Below are 18,532 nucleotides of genomic sequence, written 5' to 3'. Positions count from 1 at the left end.
ATCATAATTCTTCATAAATCACGTTTTATATTCTAATTTCGATAATAAAACATATAATCATGTAGTATCGAAATCAATCAATATAATGCATCATGAAATCAATATGTTCAATCATGCTTCATCATAACATTTCAAATAAGATATTTTCATAGCAAAATACCATTCATCCAATTCATGCATCGTTTCACAAATCATGTCAGAAAAATACATTATAATTTATCGATAAATCTAGAAAAAGTGAAATATTACTTACCTCGAACGCATTCCAATAAATCCACATAATTCTATAAATTTTCTTTCAAAAATTTTGTTCGTAGATCATATCGCGATGTTCCATGATCAAACATCCACAATCCTATACAGAATCAATTTCAATAATTAGAAAGAATACGAATACCATATTTCAACGGTTTAGATTGGGTCCGATCATCTAATTTCATCTAATCAAAATCTAATTAGGACCTAAACGATCCAAAGTTTGACTATCAGATCAAATCGGATTCGAATTGATAGGATCGAGATTTCTTCATCGATTTCATAAAATCAAGTGGAGAGAGAAAATTAGAAGAGAGAGAATTCATGAGGTACAATTCGAATTGATCAGGTGATACAATCCAATATTACGATTGGTCCAATATCTTGATTGGTGAAATCAACATGATCAAATCAAGTCATGGCTAGATCGAAATCATGGATAATCAAATCTAAAGATTCATGGTCTGATTAAGGTGGGTGCCAGTATGCTGTCTGACAATCATTGATCAGAATTCTTCATTAGAATCAGATCAGGACTATAGAAAGAATTTCCTAATTGATAAATCGATCAAGAGAGAGAAATCGATCGAGAGAGAGAAATGACTTTAGAGAGAAAAAATTCTAAAGAGAAAAAATTTTAGAGAGAGAAAACTCATCTTGAACTCCTCAAACGATATGATTCAACAAATTCGATCGATCAGATCAAATCATGCTAAGATTATCATATGGATAATTCAATAAGATCATGAGAAATAAAATCTAAAAATACTTGATCTGATCAAAGTGGATGTCGGTGTACCGTCCGACGATCACGGATCAAAAATCCATCACGAGGATCATTTAAATTCATCATCATTCTTCTCAAAATTTTAAAAATCTTAGGAGAGAGAAATAATCTAGAGAGAGAATTCTAGAGAGAGAAAGTAGAGAGAGAAAGTCTAATTCTAGAGAGAGAAAATATTAGTTCAGGCTGAAGAGAGAGAGGAAAGAGAGAGAAACTCTCTTTCTCATATTTTATTATTTATATCATTATTTATTAATTAATTTAATAATTTTTCTTTTCTTTTCTTTTCTCTCTCTGTTTTTTTTTTTTCTTCACAGAAGAAAGAGGAGAAAATCCTATTTATTATTATTATATTATAATCATTTTATTTTTCTTCTTTCTTTTTTTTTTTCCTTTTCTTTTTTCTTTTCTTTTTCTTCTTTTTCTTTTCTTTTCCTTCTTCTTTTCTTCTTCTTTTTCTTTTCCTTCTTCTTCTTTTTCTTTTCTTCTTCCCGTGGACTTGTTTTGGGCTGAAACAGGAGACCTTGAGGTCCCCTCGTTGGGTGGCCGGCCGGCGACGCAGCCGGCGTGAGGCGGCCATCGGCAGGAGGGGGTGACTCGCCGATAAGAAGAGGGCCAAACCGGTGGTCGGCGGTGACCATCGGCGACGGCAAAACGGCAAAAAAAGAAAATTCTTCCGCAATAAAATTCGGCGACTCCGGTCGCCGGCGAGCATGCACATCGGCACGGAAAGGAAGGAGGAGAAGAGAAGAAGAGGAGGAGGCTTACCTCCGTCGCCGGCGAAGCTTTTCCGGCGAGAAATTGGACGGCACGGCGACGGGTCTCCGTGATGAATTTCTGGTGATTGCCACCGTTTTGCCCCGGAATTTCTCGATGAGAGAAGAGAGGAGGGTTCTCCTCCTTAAATAGAGCCGGTGGAAACTTATTTCCGACTCTGATTAGGAGCCGGTGAACGGAGGAAGAAGACTCCCTTTGGGAGTCTTCTCCCCTGTTATCTGTTTTTTTTTTTTTTTTTGGGCTGGTTGGGTTATCACAACTGCTTAACGCCAAGGACCGAAACATCAAAACCTATTGTGGCCACTGGCATCGTCGGCACCGAAGATCTGTTAAGGGATGGCTACAAGCAGACAATCAGGTTTATTTCACAACAACATGGCCCCACGAATTGGGTCATGGTCGAGTACACCCTTTATCCCAATACGAGCGACAAAAATATGGTGAGAGAAGGAGTTCATGCATGACTTTTGTAAAAAGAAAAATACCACATGAATTAGTTTATGATGCACATCCTAACTAATCTTCTAATGGTTGATGCTGCCTTTTCGTTTGGTTTCGATTGAGTGCAGAAGGCCATCAGCGCAATCCAAGAGGAGGGAAGCTCAAGGCACTAGGTCGCTTTGGCCGTTTGGGTTATGTTATTTGTGTCATGTAATAACTTTGGGTTCACCCATTAGATCTGGTCCAGGATGTGGTCGTAGTTTTTATTCTTTTTATTCCTTTTTTCCTTATGGTTGTATCCTCTATGGTTCTGCAGCAACATATTTGCAGTTCTATCTTCTATGTGCAACAGCTGTTGTTTTATTTCTTTAATTACATCGATTTCTAGTCCTGCTGCTCAGCAGCGCAATTCCATCTAATTAACCTCTTTAGAATAAGGGAGATCAAGAAAAGCACCAAAAAAAAATATATGATTTAACCTGTTATCTTGATTTCCGCCACAAGAGTTCTTTGGACATTAATTTTTTTTTTGTATCCATTTAACATTGTATCCACATTTGTCTTCGAAAAAAAAGGATAAAAATAATAGCATACTAATATCCAATCCGTTTTCAACCCCACTCCCGATCTTTTACTGCAAACAGTCCTAGAGATCTGTATCATCCATTTCGTTCCTGTCTTATATCTATTCAACTTGTATATTTACAAAAAAAAAAAAAAAAAAAAAAAGCTTAGAATAAGCAAAAATAGAAAAACCTAAGAGCACTCTATTCCTTTATCTCTATCCAACTATGATGCACTAACTGGCCTTCCTCAACAACGATCTTCATTTATCATGGGGCCCATTGCTTTTCTCCAACCACTTCTCTCAGTTGTTCAATCTTACATTTCTATTCGTTGATAACCGGACATTGCTTTCCCTTCACCTTATTGCCGTACCAACACCCACCTCAACTATTCCGACCTATTTGTAACAAGGTTAAAAGGAAAAATTCAAGTCCAATTCATTATTTTATTGATGATTTATACTTAATATCTACTTTCTTAATAAATAAAAATGCAAAATAATAACCTATAAATCATAGATAATTTGTGGGCATATTTGGTTACCTATTCCTATGGAAATACAGAATTTTGTTGCAATACAAATTCTATGATTTATGACTTCGACCCTGAGTTGCTCTATATTTTTATAAATTTCCAAACCTACAAAATCTTCTTTGGACACCGTGCATGCGCAGCTTGCTTCCTTTTTTCTCTTGAAAGAAAAAATGATGCACGAACTTTTATATTTTAACGTGCTTGGGGTAACGAATCTGTCTAAGACTTTTCTTGGTTGGATCCTATACTTTAACAAAAAAAAGTTAACAGTACCGGAAGCTTTACCAAGTAGTCTCTATGAACTATAGAACCAAAGATTGTTTTAGACTTGATATGGATTTGTTGCGGCTAATCGCCTCGTCGCCCGATCGTCGGAGAGCGTGTACCTGCAAAAAGAAGTCCGCACTGACCGGAGGCGGTTTCGACGGGACCCTCCGACGGTCAAGTCAGAGAGGTGACTGGGCAACAGTGAAATGTAGACAGAGAGCTCTGAGAGAGAGAGAGAGGGAGGGAGGAGCGAGCCTGTGCTTGTGGAGAGACGGGGCGGATCGATCCCTTGCACTGTTGCCTTCCCCGGTTTATATAGTGGAGCACGGTATGGCACCGTCATTAATGGCGCGGACAAGTGAGGAACTGTCAACTCACTGTAAACTGTCAGAGTCGCCGTGAAAACGTCATGTCGCCGTGTGGCTGTCCAATCACCAGGGTTGACTATGCCCTGTGCGAGACAATGCCCCTAGGTAGCCGTGCCGCATGTCCGCGTCAGAGCTGACAAGGTCTGGCGGCTGTACGGCGATCGGAGGAGCCGGCCGACCCTAGGTTGGTGGCCAGCAGAGTGGCGTCGGGTTCCTCCGTCGGTCGGCGAACATCATGTGAGTCGGCCATCAGTCCACTGGGTTCAGTCGGTCGGGATGGATATGCCCGACATACCCCCAGTCGGCGATGGGCCGTCGAATGGCCGGTAGCCAGCCGCTGATGGCATCCGTCAGTCGGGCGCCCCGACCGACGATCGGTCGGTATATCGGCCAGTCGGAGTCATCCGTCGGAGTCGGTCGGGCCGCCAGTCGGTCGGTCGGGCCGTCGGTCGGTCGGTCCGCCGTCGGTCGGTCGGACCCTCCGACAGTCGGTCGATCGGTCGGTGGGTATCCCCCAATAGTTGCCCCCCTCCACTCCTAAGTCGGGTGATGAGCTGGCCGATGCATCCATTCGGACAGCAATCCCGGACGATTGGGAGTGGATTTGTCGCATGTGTAGATCCGACCGTACCGTCGGATGATCCGATGTCAGATGCCTCATGAATGCCAAGCGATCCGGACGTCTAGTCGATGTCAGAAGTCACGTCGGCGTCAGGTGTCAGACGCCACGTCCCATCGTCGTCAGATGTTACGTCGGTGTCAGAAGATCGGGCGTCGGACGATACGACGTCAGACGATCGGATATTCGACGCCGATCACGGGAGAGCGGGCCGCTGTCAGGCGTCCCATCGGGAATGCGAACCAGCGCGGGCGCATGAATGCGGAGCCGCGCCCCGCGTGCCGCGTGTCAAGGTGGTTGGCCGGCGCCCCCTCCGGCATTTAACGTGGGCGGTGCGGCCGTCCCGGGACGGGGCGCGCCGAATCCTCCGCCAACCGGCGGGCGCCACGCGTCGCGCATCTGCAGGTCTTCGGTCGGCGCGGAAGCATCTCGACCGTCGGTCGGCCCTATATATAGGACCTCCCGGACCCCTGACCCACACTTGCCATTCTACTGGGGAAACTCTGTCCGGACGATTTCTCAGTCGTCGCGGGCAGAGCTCTTCTTCGCTTCCGGAGGGTCCATCTGGTTCGTGGCCCCTTCTTCTCCTTCTTCTTCCTTCTCTTCTCTTTCTTTTCCTTCGGTTCCGGCATAATGACCAGGAATCCGACCCAGGGAGCTCGGTCGGGGAACCCGACCGACGACTCCCGATCGGCTCCGGAAGATGAGGCCTCCTCGCTTTCGGGGCCGAACGTCGATCGGCTTCGGGAGCACTATCGCATCCCGAAGCAGTTTCGGCTCTCTGCTCCAGGGGCCGGCGGTCGGGTCAACAACCCCCCGCCTGGCGATCTAGCGCTGTACGTCAAAGACCTTCGCGCGGGTCTTCGGCTTCCGATTCCGGAGTTCGTCCGGAATCTACTTGATTACTACGGACTCTGTCCGGCGCAACTGGCGCCGAACTCTGTTCGTTTAATCATTTCTTTCGCGCTGTTGTGTCAGCTCTTGCCGACCAACCCCCGCGTTTCACTCTTCCGGGCATTCTTTGTGCTCCGACCCCACCCTAAAGCTCGAGGGTGGTGGCTCTTCACCCCCCGGAAGGGTCTTGCCTTCATCACCGGTCTTCCATCGTCCATTCATGGATGGAAGAACCAATTCTTTTTTGTTTCCTCCTCCTCTCCCTGGGGCTTTCCTTCTCGCTGGGGTGTGCCCCGAACCGAGGCCAACGACAACAGTCGGGTGGAGGCGGACGACCGGGAGGACTTCCACCGACTGAAAGATATGTCGGTCCCGAAGTAGAGGGAGCTTGTTACCGAACAAGCTCTCTATGATGCCGGCTTGAGTCTGGTCCCCCGAATAGGTATCGCCCGATCCCCCGGCTTTTCTTTTTGTTCGGCTCTTGGTCCGGCTTTTAACATTTTTGTCGGTATTGCAGGGACACCACCAAGGATGAGGCCGACGGACGCCGAGATTCGGCAGTTCGCGACGAGGAAGAGGCCAGCGTCGGGGGCTGGCCCTTCACGCCCTCCAAAGAAACCAGCTTCGCCGACCGTCGAGGCATCGGCGACCGACCAGTCGGAGCCGGTCATAGCCCTCGCGGCTCCGACGGTCCAAGTAGAGGAGAGGCCGACTGAGGAGGCGGCCGAGGGAACATCAGCGGCTTCGCCGGTGCGGGTGGAGCCGGATGACGTTCGGGAAACCGAACATCGTCCGGCGGCGTCCATTGGCGCAACGGGGGGCGCCGGGTAGAACTCCAGCGTCCCGTCGCTGCCGGTCCCGTCGGTCGGGGCAGCTGATCGGGGGAAAGCCCCGATGGAGCCCGCGGAGGAGGATAGGTCGGGGAGCCGCTCAATGCCTCCCAGCGCATACTACCCCGAGGGTGCGTCGGCGTTGGCCGACCACAATCTTGCGAGGAGGTTGTGCCAAGGGATCCTCCTCCCAGCCGACGTAGAGTCGCTGCGATCTCGGCAGGTGACCGAGATGCTGTCGCGGTTCTACCCGACGATGGTTGAGGTAAGCTTCGCATCACTTCTCCTTTAACTTAGAAATTTTTCTTGTTATGCGATTCTGACGAGGTTTTTTCCATCGGCAGCTGATCTTCACAATGTCCGAACTGGAGGCCGGGTACCGAAGGTTCGGCAACGTTCGAGCAGCCTTCAAGGAGAAGTCGACGGCGGTCGAGGCTGAGAGGGCAATGTTGGCCGACCAACTCCAGCAGTCGGCCGATCGGGAGGCCAAGTTAGTCGATGAGGTCTCCCGGCTCGGGTCCGAACTCCGGTCGGCCAAGAAGGAGGCCAAGCACAAAGGTCGGGCCGTGCGTCGCCTTCGACGCGAACGGGATGGTGCCACCGCTGAACTCCAAGGGGAACGCGAGCAACTTCGGGTCAGCCTGGAGAAGCTCGCCGAAGCCGAAGAGGAGTTGTCCATTGCCCAGATCGACGCCGAAATGGCGAGGGTCGAGGCGGAGTCGGCGAGGCAGGAGCTCGCCCGTGCTGAGGACGAGGCAAGGTCGGCGAGGGAGTCGGCCGATCGGACGGTGGAGGATTTCCGGTCGTCCGACCAATATCGGGAGGAGATGCTCGAATCGGGCTTCGCCTCATACCGGGTCGGGTTCGAGGACGGTCGGGACGCCGTCCATGCCTTGTACCCGGAGTTGGACGTCAGCCGCGTCGTCCCGCCGTTAGCCGAGGAGGAAGGAGCCGAAGGAGAAGGAACCGAGGAGATGGCCGACCAGCCGTCGGGAGGCGTCATCGTGGCGGAGGAAGCCATCCCGGAGCAGGTGCCGACCGAAGTCCCCTTGCCAACTGAAGCCCATCCTTCGGCCGCCGCCAACCCAGCGCCACTCATGGCCAAGACGCCGATCATCCCCGATCCTCCGTCGGTCGAAGAGATCGACTAGGACGGATGATCGGGCCCTGCCGACTACCTTTACTTCTTGTTTTCTGAAAATACATGTAATCGGGCTTCGACCCGACTTTGTAATTTCTTTTCATCAATGAATGAAACTTCTTTCTTTCTCATTTGTTTGCAATGCCGATCATTGCTGCAATGTTGACGCCAATCTGTTGCGACCGACCGACTGTCGGAGGGCCCGACCGACCGACGGCGGACCGACCGATCGACGGCCCGACCGACCGACTGGCGGCCCGACCGACTCCGACGGACGATTCCGACTGGCCGATATACCGACCGATCGTCGGTCGGGGCGCCCGATTGACAGATGCCATCAGCGGCTGGCTACCGGCCATTCGACGGCCCATCGCCGACTGGGGGTATGTCGGGCGTATCCATCTCGACCGACTGAACCCAGTGGACTGATGGCCGACTCACATGATGTTCGCCGACCAACGAAGGAACCCGATGCCACTCTGCTGGCCACCGACCTAGGGTCGGCCGGCTCCTCCGATCGCCGTACAGCCGCTAGACCTTGTCAGCTCTGACGCGGACATGCGGCACGGCTACCTAGGGGCATTGTCCCGCACAGGGCATAGTCAACCCTGGTGATTGGACAGCCACACGGCGACATGACGTTTTCACGGCGACTCTGACAGTTTACAGTGAGTTGACAGTTCCTCACTTGTCCGCGCCATTAATGACGGCGCCATACCGTGCTCCACTATATAAACCGGGGAAGGCAACAGTGCAAGGGATCGATCCGCCCCGTCTCTCCACAAGCGCAGGCTCGCTCCTCCCTCCCTCTCTCTCTCTCAGAGCTCTCTGTCTACATTTCACTGTTGTCCAGTCACCTCTCTGACTTGACCGTCGGAGGGTCCCCGCCGGAGCCGCCTCCAGTCAGTGCGGACTTCCTTTTGCAGGTGCACGCTCCCCGGCGATCGGGCGACGAGGTGATTGGCCGCAACAGGATTAATGGTAAGAAGGATGCACATTGAGCTAGACCAGCTTGCAGCCAGCTCGGCCAAGCCTGACTTTTAAGTTGGTTTGTCTTAGGTCATAAATTTATGGCCAGATAAAATTGGACTGTGGCTGCGCCAACGTGCTGTGAGTCCATTGACCCAACCCTATGTAGCAGATGTCTGTAAAATTTTTCTATGCATTTGGATATGGATATAATCGTTGTAGTATAAACATGATCTAGCCTCTAAATTATGTATGGATTAGCTATCATATTTTTGGGAAGTATTCTTCAAACTCATCCACTTATCAAGTTACTTATGGGCACTTTCAAGTACGGAGAAGAAGAGGGATTATATAATTCATCTATGATTTGCTTCATGGGGCTAGCCAAGTCAAAGCATAGCTCATTGTGCTGAACTTGAGCCCAAAGCAAAGTTTGTGATAAATTTATACAACCTAGGGCTGAAAGTATAAGATCGGATACGGATCGGATATCAGCATATCCATATTCATATTTGTTTTATCTAATGAATATAAATACGAGATATTATTCAGATGCAAAAATATATATTCATATTTATTTTAATCAGATTCAGATATAATTTTGATACCGAAAGTGTTGATATAATTCCGAAGATAAGTTACACAATTAAACTTCATGACTATAAGATCAAAAATATTACTAAACAAATGGTAAATCAAGTTAATAACATGTCTGTTGGGTGTAAAACCCCCCCCAGTCGAAGTTCGTGTCCGGAGTGACCCCTCGGGGATTCTACAGGAAAACTTCGTCTGGACTCCTATGGGAGCCGGACTCCGTCTCCAATTTCGGCTGCGAGCAAACTTCGTCCGGACTCCTACGGGAGCCGGACTCTATCTCTTAGGAGTCCGGACTCTATCTCCAATTTCGGCTACAGACAAACTTCGGACTCCTACGGGAGCCGGACCTCGTCCCCGACTCCGGCTGCAGGCGGACTTCGCCCGGACTCCTACGGGAGCCGGGCTCCGCCCCCGACTTCACTTACAGGTAAACTTTATCCGGACTCCTACGGGAGCCAGACTTCACCCACAACTCCAATTGCAGGAAGACTCATCCGGACTCCTACGGGAGCCGGACCTCATCCCCGACCTCGACTGCAGGAAGGCTTCGCCCGGACCCCTACAGGAGCCGGGCTCCGTCCTCGACCCCGACTGTTGGTATACTTCATCCAGACCCCTAAGGGAGCCGGACTTCGCCCCTGACTTTGATTGTAGGTAGATTTCGCCCGGGCTCCTACGAGAGTCAGATCTCGTCTCCGGCTCCAGCTGCGGGAAGGCTTCGCCCGGACTCCTACGGGAGCCGGACCTCGTCCCCGACTTCAACTGAAGGAAGACTTCGTCCGAACTCCCACGAGGGCAGGACTCCGAGCCCCTCTCAGACGGGCAGCTAGCCACCCCTCTCCGCCAGGCACTCCAGCCGGACTTCGGCCGACAAGTCTGGACCCCCTGGCAGGCCACAGTAACGGCCACGATTCTGCTCCACTCCCAGCGGCAGATCCTACGCGGCTCCATTACTCCCTAGCAGGCCGCAGTAACGGCCACGATTCTGCTCCACTCCCAGCGGCGGATCCTACGCGGCTCTATTACTCCCTGGCAAGCCGCAGTAACGGCCACGATTCTGCTCCACTCCCTGTGGCGGATCCTGTGCGGTTCCACCACTTCCTGACGAGTCACGACAATGGATGCCGCTCCACTCCCTGCAACTGATTCCACGTGGCGAGCCATGGTGACAGCCACGACTCCACCCCATTACTCTTCATGATAAATTCCTCCTGGTCCTGTGCGGCCCACGACGAGGCGATCATAAACAGTCGCTATCAATCCGCTACTCCCTCCGTCTATAAAGGGGGACCCCAGATATGTTATTCTCTAAGCTCTATTTTCTATCCCAAAACTTTGCTAAAATTTTCGTTCGAGCACTCCATTCTTGTTGAGGCAGAGAACTGACTTAAGCGTCGGAGGGTCTTGTCGGAGCAACCCCACCTCCGGTTTAGACTTCTTTTGCAGGTCCCGACGGTGACCGTGACTCCCACGACTCCAGCTTCTCCGGCGCAGACGGATTTTTGCACCAACAATGTCTATATAATTGTATATTTTTTTAAAAAATTAATATATATTATATAAAATTATATAGAATTACAGATAGATTCGGATATTGGGATGTGAATCGAATAGTTTTTTATTCATATCCACATCAATTTTTTTTTTTATGAATATGAATATGCATATGGATATTAATGGATCCTTCAATTTTTATCAATATATATAAATTGATTTAGATAGAAAAATAAATCCGAATATTATCGATATCATTTTCATCTTTACTGTAGTCTAACCACCGCATACACCATGCATCACGAGATGGACGGCTGTATATGTATGCATCGCACAGCTCGCATGTGCGTATGGCCGTCCACCGTGCGTTAGGTGCATATATGCACGATGCATGGTGCACCACTGAAGACCCGCGCTCGGATAAAAAATATATTAAAACGTGGGACCAGGGTCGGGATTATAAATAATGAGGGGTGGGACCCGGGCACACCTCCCCCCCCACCCCGCCCCCCCGCCCCCAGGGAGAGCGGCGGAGAACAACCCCCACCCTCTTGCAAAATCCATCCCTGTTGTCTAAGGAATGGAGTCAGAGAACAACAGATGGGTGGGACCCGGTCATCGCCCCGCCCCCTCCCCCCGGGGAGAGCGCCAGAGAACAACCCCCACCCTCTTGCAAAATCCATCCCTATTGTCAAAGGAATGGAGTCAGAGAAACGAGCACGCCCCTCTAGCACCACTCTTCCCTCTCCTCAAGGACCCAACCCCTCTCCCTCCTTATCCCCACCCAACTCCCCAACTCCAAAGGAGGAGGCGAGACCCTTAATCCTCTCTCCCGACCTTGCTCCAACTCATCGCCAAATGGAGAAGGCCTGCCCTGTCTCTAACGACCTGCCCTGTCTCTAACGACCCTCATTCCATCTCCCCAGGGAGAGCAGACCTCCTTCCTCACTGGAGTTCCCTCTCCCCATGCGGAGCAAAGCCAAGAGGCTCTTTCTTCCCCTATTAAAAGCACCTCCGAGCAATGGCCTTCTCCATCTCTTCATCAACCATTGTAGCGATAGAAAAAGAAGCAGAGCATGTCCTTCAACGATCAACAGATTCTGAGGTTCCTCCTCGACTACACTGGTGGCCATGAGCTCTCCTCATTTGGAGCCATTGATCCAGTTTACGATCCTTACGACTGGGGGCCTCATCGACTTCCTTGTAATCTTCTCCACTCTATCGATACACTGTTGTTTCTGTTGCCCAGAAATCTTCCTCACTAGCTTTTCTTGCAGGGCATGGCAGCTCAGGTGTATCTTATTACTACACCAATAACGCCAACCGAAACAACGAAGTACGGCCAGTCCAGGATGGTAGTGGCTGCTGGCGGTGTTTCCGCGGAAAAATAGCGATCAGGGATGGACAGGGGAGCAATGCCGTTATGTATAAGAACATGTTCAAGTTTATTCCACTAGGAAATGGCGGCCGTAGGAATTGGATCATGACGGAGTACACCCTTCATCCCAACATGAGTGACGGAAATAAGGTGCGAGGGGTTCATGCATGATTTTTATAAACTGAACGTTGCCACATGAATTAGTTTACGATCCACATCCTAACTGCATCTGCTTTTTGGTTTGGCTCCAATTGAGTGCATCAGGGCATCTGCGCAATCCAAAAGGAGGGAAGCTGAAGGACGTAAATAACATCAGGGCAATTGTTGTTTACGTGGATTAACATATCATGTAAAACCTTGGGGTTCTATTGTTGGATCTGGTCGAAGATTTTGTTTAAGTTTGTGTTTTTTTTTTTTTTTGCATGGTTGTAACCACTGTCGTTTCGCAGTAATATATTTGCAGTTCTATCTTCTTTCTTGAATTACAATGATTTCTAGTCCTAATGTTCCAAAACGAGAACATATCCATCTATTCAACCAGCAGCTTCAGTTCGGGTGCTGGATCGAATAGGGGCCAAATCAAGCAAAGTTATAATAATACATTGCCATTTACGTCGAGCATGCTAGTCCCAAAAAAAAAAAAAAAATTTATCAATTGAAGGGGAGGAGGAATAGAAGAGGAGTGCTGGAGCTAGAACTGCGTCTAGTCTAGAGCAAAGTGGCGGCAAGACCATTCCAAGTCCTAGTTGGTAGGGAGAGAGAAATAAGGACCTCGCCCCTCCTAGTGGAGAGGGAATCATAGGGAGCAGGGAACACGACCACCTCTTTAGAAAGTGGGGTGAACTGGGAAAAATCCAAAGATTCAGTCCCCACCTTGGGAAAACCTATGACTTTGTATGTCATCTTGATTCCTGCCCCAAAAGTTCTTTGGTGGCGACCGGTTGGGGGTGGGGGGTTGCGGCTGCGGTGGAGGTCGAGTGGTCCTGTCACCCATGCGTACCGTCCGTGGGGTGGGCCATATCCTCGTTTTTTTTTGGTACAAGCCATAATCTGGTTGACCCGCATACAAGTCGAGAGCAACTGGTGACTTTGTTGTTTGCTGACTTAATTAAACTGCCAAAAAGAATTTTCTAAAATAATAGATTGCCCTTTTACTTCCTTTTCCGGTTCCGAACATCTAAATGGTTTTGTTATTGCGGACACTACAGAACAGACGTCTCAGGATGTCAATCAGATACAGAGCAAAAGCACTTGCACGTTTGTACCTCTAATATTAAGATTAGAAAGCTTGATTGTAATGAACATATAAATTACATCAACAAGATAATTAACTGTATAAAATTAGGTGTGACCAAAAATATATAGATTTGTTAGATACAAAGATAATTATAGAAAATGGCATAGTAGTTGTTGCGGCCAATCGCCTCGTCGCCTGATCGCCGGGAAGCATGCACCTGCAAAAGGAAGTCCGCACTGACCGGAGGCGGCTCCGGCGGGGACCCTCCGACGGTCAAGTCAGAGAGGTGACTGGGCAACAGTGAAATATAGACAAAGAGCTCCGAGAGAGAGAGAGGGAGAGAGGAGCGAGCCTGAGTTTTTTGGGAGGGACGGAGCGGATCGATCCCTTGCACTGTTGCCTTCCCCGATTTATATAGTGGAGCGCGGTATGGCGCCGTCATTAATGGCGCGGACAAGTGAGGAACTGTCAACTCACTGTGGACTGTCAGAGTCGCCGTGAAAATGTCATGTCGCCGTGTGGCCGTCTAATCACCAGGATTGACCTCGCTCTTGGCGGGACAATGCCCCTAGGTAACCGCGCCGCATGTCCGTGTCAGAGTTGACAAGGTCTGGCGGCTATACGGCGATCGGAGGAGTCGGCCGACCCTTGGTCGGTGGCCAGCAGAGTGGCGTCGGGTTCCTCCGTCGGTCGGCGAGTTTCATGTGAGTCGGCCATCAGACCTCTGGCTTCAGTCGGTCGGGATGGATACGCCCGTCATACCCTCAGTCGGTGATGGGCCGTTGAATGGCCGGTAGTTAGCCGCTGATGGTGTCCGTCAGTCGGTCGCCCCGACCGACGATCGGTCGGTCTATCGGCCAGTCGGAGTCGTCCGTTGGACCGTTAGTCGGTCGGGCCGTCGGTCGGTCGGGCCGCCAGTCGGTCGGTCGGGCCGCCAGTCGGTCGGGCCGTCGGTCGGTCGGTCGGGCCGCCAGTTGGTCGGGCCACCGTTAGTCGGTTGGGCTGCCAGTCGGTCGGTCGGTCGGTGGGTATCCCCCAACAGTTGCCCCCCCCACTCCTGAGCCCGATGTCGTGTTGGCTCGCGTGAACACGTGGGCGACTGCTTCGGACGAAAGGAGTGGTTTTTCGTCTTTTCTTGCCCCGACTCTGGCGATCACATCAACGAACGATCCAATATCGGTCGTCCCGACTGTAGGTCGAGCATGCACGTTGGGTCGGAGGTCGGTCAACCTCTGAACGTTGCTCGTCGACACGATCATTCCGCAGAATTTGATAGTCGAGTAGCATCCGACGTATTCGGATAGGATAACGATGGCAAGTCGAATATCCGTTGTCCGGCCCTTGGTCGGACGTATGCGTTGGGATGTATGATAAACGGTGGCAAGCCGAATATCCTTCGATCGATCGTGACCAGATCGGTATGTCGGGAATACGACTGCGGTCGTCTTGGCATTTTGCCTTTCTTAGTCGAAGCTAAGTCGGCAAGTTAGCCAGCCGCATTAGTCGAAGCCCTTTTGCCTTCAGAGGCCGAGGCCGTCGGTTCGGCGATCGATGATCGAGCCGTTGATTCGGCGATCGACGATCGGCCATGTTGGTCGGGGCCTTTTGCCTTCAGAGGCCGAGGCCGTCGGTTCGGCGATCGATTATCGAGCCGTTGATTCGGCGATCGACGATCGGCCGTGTTGGTCGGGGCCTTTTGCCTTCAGAGGCCGAGGCCGTCGGTTCGACGATCGATGATCGAGCCGTTGATTCGGCGATCGACGATCGGCCGTGTTGGTCAGAGCCTTTTGCCTTCAGAGGCCGAGGTCGTTAGTTTGGCGATCGATGATCGAGCCGTTGATTCGGCGATCGACGATCGGCCGTGTTGGTCGGAGCCTTTTGCCTTCAGAGGCCGAGGCCGTCGGTTCGGTGATCGATGATCGAGCCGTTGATTCGGCGATCGACGATCGGCCGTGTTGGTCGGGGCCTTTTGCCTTCAGAGGCCGAGGCCATCGGTTCGACGATCGGTGATCGAGCCGTTGATTCGGCGATCGACGATCGGCCGTGTTGGTCGGGGCCTTTTGCCTCCAGAGGCCGAGGCCGTCGGTTCGGCGATCGGTGATCAAGCCGTTGATTCGGCGATCGACGATCGGCCGTGTTGGTCGGGGCCTTTTGCCTTCAGAGGCCGAGGCCGTCGGTTCGGCGATCGGTGATCGAGCCGTTGATTCGGCGATCGACGATCGGCCGTGTTGGTCGGGGCCTTTTGCCTTCAGAGGCCGAGGCCGTCGGTTCGGCGATCGGTGATCGAGCCGTTGATTCGGCGATCGACGATCGACCGTGTTGGTCGGAGCCTTTTGCCTTCAGAGGCCGAGGCCGTCGGTTCGGCGATTGGTGATCGAGCCGTTGATTCGGCGATCGACGATCGACCGTATTGGTCGGGGCCTTTTGCCTTCAGAGGCCGAGGCCGTCGGTTTGGCGATCGATGATCGAGCCGTTGATTCGGCGATCGACGATCGGCCGTGTTGGTCGGAGCCTTTTGCCTTCAGAGGCCGAGGCCGTTAGTTTGGCGATCGATGATCGAGCCGTTGATTCAGCGATCGATGATCGGCCATGTTGGTCGGAGCCTTTTGCCTTCAGAGGCCGAGGCCGTCGGTTCGGCGATCGATGATCGAGCCATTGATTCGGCGATCGATGATCGGCGGTGTTGGTCGGAGCCTTTTGCCTTCAGAGGCCGAGGCTGTTAGTTTGGCGATCGATGATCGAGCCGTTGATTCGGCGATCGACGATCAGCCGTGTTGGTCGGAGCCTTTTGCCTTCAAAGGCCGAGGCCGTCAGTTCGACGATCGATGATCGAGCCGTTGATTCGGCGATCGACGATCGGCCGTGTTGGTCGGAGCCTTTTGCCTTCAGAGGCCGAGGTCGTTAGTTTGGCGATCGATGATCGAGCCGTTGATTCGACGATCGACGATCGATCGTGTTGGTTGGAGCCTTTTGCCCTCAGAGGCCGAGGCCGTCGGTTCGGCGATCGATGATCGAGCCGTTGATTCGGCGATCGACGATCGGCCGTGTTGGTCGGGGCCTTTTGCCTTCAGAGGCCGAGGCCGTCAGTTCGGCGATCGGTGATCGAGCCGTTGATTCGGCGATCGATGATCGGCCGTGTTGGTCGGGGCCTTTTGCCTTCAGAGGCCGAGGCCGTCGTAGATTCTTCGCTCCTTCGATCTCTATCAGGATCTGCGCACGAGGAGCGGAGAGAGGGGTGTAGGAGTCATACCTGCGATGCGTCGGTCTCGGACTCCATTATCGGGGCCAGACCCATCTATCGGTGGAGGGCCGTCGTATGTCTCCACGTTCGGCATTTTGAACCGACTGGGAATCGGTTCGTCGAGGACCAGTCGGGAGAGAGGTTGGGCGGTCTGGAAGTCGACGTCGTTCGAAGACTTCTGGCCGTCCATCTGCAGCTGGGCGAGCCGGCGGTCGATTTCCTCGAACCGACGCTCGTAGTCGTCCGCTCGTCGATGCTGGGAGACCCCAGGAGTGGAGTCTCCGGAAGATTCTGAGAGGGAGGCCGACGGTGTGCGCGGCCGCTTCTCCTTCCTTGCCCGTTCCAACGGGGAGGGAGAGGGCCGCTGGGACCGTCGGTCGTCGCGCCATGGTCGTCCCTCCTCTTCTCCGTGGGAGCGCTGTTGGGGGTGCTCGCATGGAGGCGACAGGGATCGGTGCGGTCGTCGGCGGCTGCTCCTGGAAGGCACGGGTCAGGCCGCCGGTTGCTGCTGGAGGCTCTTGACCGCGTCGGTCAGTACGGTCATCTGCCGTACGATGGCCACAATCTGGGCCTCCGTGGTCACTGCAGGGCACGGAGAGCTAGGCTCCGCCGCCGGCGGGGGCGGGGAGGCCTCTTCCTGGCAGGAAGAGCGCCTGGCCGACCCAGTGACTCTCGATCGTTGAGCTCTTGTCTTTGTCATGCTGTCCCCTTCCTGGCGCGCCAATCTGTTGCGGCCAATCGCCTCGTCGCCCGATCGTCGGGAAGCGTGCACCTGCAAAAGGAAGTCCGCACTGACCGGAGGCGGCTCCGGCGGGGACCCTCCGACGGTCAAGTCAGAGAGGTGATTGGGCAACAGTGAAATGTAGACAAAGAGCTCCGAGAGAGAGAGAGGGAGAGAGGAGCGAGCCTGAGTTTTTTGGGAGGGACGGAGCGGATCGATCCCTTGCACTGTTGCCTTCCCCGGTTTATATAGTGGAGCGCGGTATGGCGCCGTCATTAATGGCGCGGATAAGTGAGGAACTGTCAACTCACTGTGGACTGTCAGAGTCGCCGTGAAAATATCATGTCGCCGTGTGGCCGTCTAATCACCAGGGTTGACCTCGCTCTTGGCGGGACAATGCCCCTAGGTAACCGCGCCGCATATCCGTGTCAGAGCTGACAAGGTCTGGCGGCTGTACGGCGATCGGAGGAGTCGGCCGACCCTTGGTCGGTGGCCAGCAGAGTGGCGTCGGGTTCCTCCGTCGGTCGGCGAGTTTCATGTGAGTCGGCCATCAGACCTCTGGGTTCAGTCGGTCGGGATGGATACGCCCGTCATACCCCCAGTCGGCGATGGGCCGTTGAATGGCCGGTAGTTAGCCGCTGATGGTGTCCGTCAGTCGGTCGCCCTGACCGACGATCGGTCGGTCTATCGGCCAGTCGGAGTCGTCCGTTGGACCGTTAGTCGGTCGGGCCGTCGGTCGGTCGGTCGGGCCGTCGGTCGGTCAGTCGGACCGCCAGTCGGTCGGGCCGTCGGTCGGTCGGTCGGGCCGCCGGTTGGTCGGGCCATCGTTAGTCGGTTGGGCCGCCAGTCGGTCGGTCGATCGGTGGGTATCCCCCAACAGTAGTCATAAGACACTTTCAAATCTGGTCACATTATCTGATGATCTATATGCAATCACATCTCAAGTAATTTATAATGATCAGCTGGTCCAATTGGATCGGATCATGTCTGGCCAGCTGAGATGAGAGGATTGGCCCTCCTCCAACATTGAAATTTCTGGTTTTTAACTGTGAACAAAAAAAGAATAGAGCAATTTCCCCACCCTTTCGACCCCCAAGCCTACCAGCAAATCTGATCTTAGCATGTCTAGCCAAACAAAGCTCAGAAAGAGAGAGCCTCAGCTGCACTCTCTAACTCCCCCACTCCCTGGAAGAGAGAGTCGAAAGTTGTCAATAAACCTCTTTACCCACCAACTCTCCCTACCCACAGTTCTTTCTAATCAGATGGAGCTATAGAGGCCATAAATAATTCAACTTCAAACATCATTTTAGTTTCATCCTAAATTATATTCTTTAATGATTCACTTGATTCTTAAAAGTACATTTTATATGCGAAACATCATTGTCAAAAATGTTGAATATACTATTTTTCTTTTGAAG

General features: G+C 52.1%; 1 protein-coding gene across 1 annotated transcript; it reads left to right on the top strand.

Annotated features, from left to right (window-relative positions):
* The first annotated feature begins 11,597 nt into the window (after positions 1-11,597).
* Positions 11,598-12,385, top strand: LOC140856036 (uncharacterized). The gene is made up of 3 exons (XM_073253217.1): positions 11,598-11,740; positions 11,815-12,065; positions 12,180-12,385. The coding sequence occupies exons 1-3, from the start codon at positions 11,614-11,616 to the stop codon at positions 12,210-12,212; spliced, it is 411 nt and encodes a 136-aa protein (XP_073109318.1). The 5' UTR covers positions 11,598-11,613; the 3' UTR covers positions 12,213-12,385.
* The last annotated feature ends 6,147 nt before the right edge of the window (positions 12,386-18,532 follow it).

This window comes from Elaeis guineensis, chromosome 3 (assembly GCF_000442705.2).
Source record: "Elaeis guineensis isolate ETL-2024a chromosome 3, EG11, whole genome shotgun sequence".
Lineage (NCBI taxonomy): Eukaryota > Viridiplantae > Streptophyta > Magnoliopsida > Arecales > Arecaceae > Elaeis > Elaeis guineensis.
Note: the sequence above shows the minus strand (reverse complement) of the source record. Positions and strands in the feature narration are given on the sequence as shown.